The sequence below is a fragment of the Acyrthosiphon pisum genome, unplaced genomic scaffold (assembly GCF_005508785.2).
Source record: "Acyrthosiphon pisum isolate AL4f unplaced genomic scaffold, pea_aphid_22Mar2018_4r6ur Scaffold_1059;HRSCAF=1529, whole genome shotgun sequence".
Classification (NCBI taxonomy): Eukaryota; Metazoa; Arthropoda; class Insecta; order Hemiptera; family Aphididae; genus Acyrthosiphon; species Acyrthosiphon pisum.
Window position 1 is genome coordinate 11,508 of NW_021758889.1, and position 5,168 is coordinate 16,675.

A 5,168-nucleotide genomic window follows, 5' to 3' on the forward strand; every position below is an offset into this window, starting at 1 on the left:
AGTTGAGCTCTCAATGCCTACATTTAAATTAAGTAGTTTATACACTTTGTGTGGTAAAAGATTGACTTGCGAGCCCGTGTCTAATTTAAAGTTAACATATATTTTATGATTTTTTTTTACAAAAATAAGTTTACTAAAGTACTTTATAGAACATAAAATAATATACAAATATTAACTTATACAAGCTACACTTAATATACGATAGTTAAAAATATTTATTTTATTTAGATAGTAGGCCATTGACATAATAGCTGAAAGATATAATTTATATTATTCTTATTACTATATTAAGTAAATATTAAATAAATACATTTTATAAGGTTAGGTTGGCAGTATGCTAATAGTTATATTGTGGTGACTTTATATTGTATAGTGATCCTTGCAATATGTTATATTCATTATAATTTATTAATAAATATGAAACATAACTATCTGATCACTAGATCACATGTGTATTTAATTTTTGTCTAACCATTTGGCTATATTATTTCAGGATGTTCTGCAAACAATGTTGCCATCGTTAGATACGATATCGTACAAGCTCTTTAATGTTTATGAATATACTTCAAAAAGGACTAGAGTTTCGGAGTCTAAGTGCGTAAATTATATAATATTTTGTCAAGATCCTGAGATCACGGCAACTAAGTTTGGCAACGCGATTGATAGCAGAGTATTCATAGTGACAATTGGATCCAAATGGCAAATACAAGAATTTTTCAAAAGCCCAGCATCCCAAAATATTATGAACTTATTGATTGCTTCCGCCGGACCAGCCTTACAGGAAAAAAACAAAAATGTAATCAATTAAAATAAATAAAATAATATCTCTGAGAGTTCCATTATTAATAAACACACTGTACATAATTGTTGTTAGATTTATGTGTTAACGATATAATACATTGTTAGTGGCACTGTAGGTACCTATAAAGTATTTAGTCAAAATTAAAAACTATAGTTAGACAGGTACCTACTTTGAAACACATAATATTATATGCTACTTAATTATGCTCATAAATATAAAATATGTATTATTTATTATTTTTAATTTGATAAATGATAACGAATACTCTCTAGTCAGCTCACATTGTTGAAGGTACCTAATAGATATTAACCAATTAACCCATTTTTCAGGTACCTGATTAGTAATACCTACCTGATTCTTATTAAGTATTATAACTTATAAGTATTATTTTACTTAAAAATCTATACATATTAAGACATAGGTACCTAAATTGTACATTAAATCATGTACCATATAATATGTGGTAGAGCTAATATATACTTTTAAACATTTAAAATGTAATAACACAAATGCATTTACAGATTAAGAGCCGTTCTTATCATGTCCTAACCGGAGTTAAGGCTAACCGGCAGAATTCTATCGGTAACACAAAAGAAATTCTGCCAGTTAGCGTTATGAGACACTTATATGATACTACCGAACCGGACATTGTGAGAACGGCCCTGAATTAATTTTACGATTGCACCAATTGTTGTGTATAGTAAATATATTTTATTGTATAAATAACCCTGTATAACGCATTTAACGCCCGATACCTATTCTTATAGGAAGTAGCTGATATCAAATTATATACACATGAAATGTACATAGATGGCTTAGGAAGTAGCGCCCAAACAATTTTAACCACGTGGAAACTGAATAAATTTACGAGACCGGAGGTTGACTTGTACCCGGTCAAATTAGTTAATGGATTTCGGGGACATCGATTTATTTTGTCTGCCATTGAAAACCCGCCATTAGTATTTCGGAGGTACCTGCAGTTAACTATATTTTAAAAAAATAAGATTTTTTGGGCGAATAATGTGTTTTGATCTTATAATGTGTACCTATTATATTTAGTCCACTTAGCGTCGACAAAGTTTTGACTCAAGAACAATCCACGTCGTGGGACGGGGTCGAAATTCGATTGTTACAAATAATCTCGCGAGTATTGAATTTTACATTGGGAATACACGATGCAACTTTTTCAAAATCCAGGTAAATCTAGAACAGTAATATTATTGCTTATTAGTTATTACATTTAAAATCTTTTAAATAATATTGTTTCTTAAGTTTAAATAAAGAATGGTAAATTAGGTACAGTAGATAATATCATATTTAATTTATGAAATTATCTTATACATTTATAATTATAATTGCTAATTAGTGCCCGCATGGACTAGTACTTATGATATATAATATAATTAGGTATATGAATCTTCCTAGTGTCTTTGATCAGATACCATTTTTGTTTCTTTACATTATACACAGCACGCACTATATATAGATTTTGCTAGGGGAGGGGAGGCTTACAAATTTCCCTACTGCTACCACAGTAAACTTTAGCACTACTATTATATCGTTCGAAAATATATCTCTCTCCTATTTGTGTCAAATTCTTTGATTTTAAAATTTTAAAATACCTATTGTATAATGATTCTAATGTAATTTTATTATATTTTATTTAACTATATTATTTCATATATTTTTATCACTCTTTCTTAATAATTTATCAAAACAGTATATAATTTAATTCATAAGCTTATTTTTTTTTTTCATTAGAGGCGAAGGTGACGATCGGATCATTGGAGATCTAGTGGCCTCCAAAGCTGATATCGGAATTTCAGGTTTATACATGACCAACGCTCGTTATTCGTTGGTCGATTTTTCTCCTGTTATTTTGCAAGATTGTGGGACATTCGTATCTTTGGGATCATTTGCTCTGTCCAAGTAAACGAATATTAAATAATGACATTATTGCTCCTCGCCATTCGGTATATACAATCCAAACGGAAATATCTACTATATATTTCTTAATTCTAACTTTCTTAGAAAAAAAATTGGTGTGCAGTAAAGTAAAACTCGCTTCAGAGTTCAGGCGCTCTTTAAGGGGCCATCTCTCTAGAGCGTCATTAGCGGGAAAGCGTCTTATGCGAGAATTGAAAAAAAAATAAGTGATTCCAATTTCGAATTTATTATTATTTTTACTATTGAATATAATTGTATCCACTGAATTCGGTTATGCTGAGACGTACGAAAATCGTGTAGTTGTCGAGCATGTCCTTGTAATGGATGTGTTATATTTGAAGTCAATAATAAATCATTGTTACGAAAAACGGATTGACCTCTCAAAAGTACCAAAGAGGTACTACTTTCCTATCAGGGAAGATGCTGATGTCGAAAATCGAAGTATTTTAACTACTCCAAATGTAGATGATAGACTGCAGAAAAAATACACATCATGTAAATACAATACATTTATTCATTTGCTACGCCCAGAATCTAAAAGATAATATATTAGCATCTTACAAAAAAATTAAAATAGGTTCTATTACTACAACCAAAAATAAAAAACAATTATTTTTCCATTTTTTTTTTTAAACATCAAATCATAGCGAACAGTTATAATTTTGTATAAACTATTCAAAGTTCAAACTATATACAGAAATATTAACCACAAAAATTAAATTGCAGAATACGTGTGTGTTTGATTAGACATTGTCGGGGGTCGAACTTCACAAAATTACTAGGTTTTACTAGTAAGTTTAATCAGGGCGGACCAGGCACCGGCCAATTTAAACTATTGATCATCCTTATTTAGCGTATTATTATTTATTACTTTATTAAGTAAGAGCCTTACATTAAAATTCTGAGTAGGTACCGGATATCTGAACTGTCGTTGTTATAGGTATAGGGCGATATTCGGTCCATTTCACTGGAGCATTTGGGTTATGGTGGTGATCACTTATATGGTGGCTATATTTCCCATAGCGTTCACAAATAACCGTAATGTGGGAACGCTGTGCAAGAGTCCCAAACAGCTGGAAAGCATGTGCTGTTATATGTTCGGGACATACACGAATCTGTTCACATTTAAAGACGTCAAGTCTTGGACCAATACCAAAATGGGATCAACCAGACTCTTTATTGGTAAGTAAAACAGAAATTTGTTACAGCCGTTGCTGATTCGTTATTAGCCATCAGGCTATGTACCTATATATATTATTGATTGCATTACTTATTTATTATTATGTTTAAATTTTATTTAAATGGTAAATTTATCATACTAATATTATTACTAATTACTATTATGCGACTATTGTTTGTTCTAGGAACGTATTGGATTTTTACGATTATTATTACGACGGCCTACACTAGTTCGATAATAGCATTCATAACATTACCAGAACAACCGGTGATAGTGGATAAATCATACCAATTGGTCGATCAAGGCTACAGAGTAATGACATTAGGTAATTGCAGTCTTGTTAAGTATTTTAATGAATTAAATTAAAAATATTCAAATTCTTTTTTGAATACTATTATTTTAAATAGGTATTTTTTAAAAAAAGTAATTAACATAGCCCTACGCCCCAACGTAAGTATTTTGAATTTTTTTATTCATTCAAAAAATACTTTTTTTAAGGAACTAAAACGTTTTATATTTGTGACAAAACTAATTATATAAATATAATATTAGTATCGGTAATTATTGTTAAGTACTAACGTTATCACATTTTGTTATTGTGGTACCTACTACTATGAAGTATAAATACCTACCAGTGGGTACTATATCCCCCCCCCCCCCCGAGACCAAATTGTATAAGCAATACAACATATTATCTATAATAATATGAATGTCTATTAAAGTCTTTACATCTCCCCCCCCCTGAGAAAAAATCCTAGATATGCTATTGATAAATATGTTCAACACTTATTTGTATAGGTATTTAATATGTTGATGTATTAACTATATTCAATAAACCCATTTATTCAAATACGTATTCTGAATACAAAATAAAGTATTCTTTAAAAAACTGGGTAATAGATAATAATAAAAAGAATTTAGCAACTAAATTAACTTCCCATATTTCTTACAAATAACTGCGATGGGACTGGGGCATGTATTCCTATCGGTTTATGGTTCATTATCCGCATTCAAGAAAAGTTTAGAAAGACTAAACAAATTAACTACTAATTAGTTATTAGTTATTAGTCTTAAAAAATTTACACTAAAAGATATAAGAAAAAATAAACTATTATTTTAGTTTTATTTTAAAATAATGATTGTCTAACTATAATTATAAAAGCATGTAAGTGGATGTCGCTCTGCTGTACAGTAGGTTATATGTGGGTCAATGTATAATGGATTTATTAAACTTGAATT

At 29.6% G+C, this 5,168-nt stretch overlaps 2 protein-coding genes across 2 annotated transcripts; both read left to right on the plus strand.

The window, feature by feature from the left end:
* Window positions 1–373: 373 nt before the first annotated feature.
* LOC100572949 (ionotropic receptor 21a-like) lies at window positions 374–2,003 on the plus strand. The gene is made up of 4 exons (XM_029491838.1): window positions 374–796; window positions 1,324–1,452; window positions 1,570–1,754; window positions 1,862–2,003. The coding sequence occupies exons 1-4, from the start codon at window positions 509–511 to the stop codon at window positions 2,001–2,003; spliced, it is 744 nt and encodes a 247-aa protein (XP_029347698.1). The 5' UTR covers window positions 374–508.
* A 568-nt stretch (window positions 2,004–2,571) lies between these two features.
* Window positions 2,572–4,575, plus strand: LOC115034544 (ionotropic receptor 21a-like). Its single transcript, XM_029491839.1, has 3 exons — window positions 2,572–2,731; window positions 3,690–3,931; window positions 4,114–4,575. The coding sequence occupies exons 1-3, from the start codon at window positions 2,637–2,639 to the stop codon at window positions 4,293–4,295; spliced, it is 519 nt and encodes a 172-aa protein (XP_029347699.1). The 5' UTR covers window positions 2,572–2,636; the 3' UTR covers window positions 4,296–4,575.
* Window positions 4,576–5,168: the final 593 nt, after the last annotated feature.

Bases quoted from the DNA above. Each gene is read 5' to 3' on its own strand.
- LOC100572949 (XM_029491838.1), top strand. From the start codon at position 509: ATGTTGCCATCGTTAGATACGATATCGTACAAGCTCTTTAATGTTTAT. The intron at 1,453-1,569 runs GTGAGAACGGCC...CTATTCTTATAG, and splicing joins ATACTACCGAACCGGACATT to GAAGTAGCTGATATCAAATT. The intron at 1,755-1,861 runs GCCATTAGTATT...TATTATATTTAG, and splicing joins TTGTCTGCCATTGAAAACCC to TCCACTTAGCGTCGACAAAG.
- LOC115034544 (XM_029491839.1), top strand. From the start codon at position 2,637: ATGACCAACGCTCGTTATTCGTTGGTCGATTTTTCTCCTGTTATTTTG. The intron at 2,732-3,689 runs GTAAACGAATAT...TCGTTGTTATAG, and splicing joins GGATCATTTGCTCTGTCCAA to GTATAGGGCGATATTCGGTC. The intron at 3,932-4,113 runs GTAAGTAAAACA...TGTTTGTTCTAG, and splicing joins ATCAACCAGACTCTTTATTG to GAACGTATTGGATTTTTACG.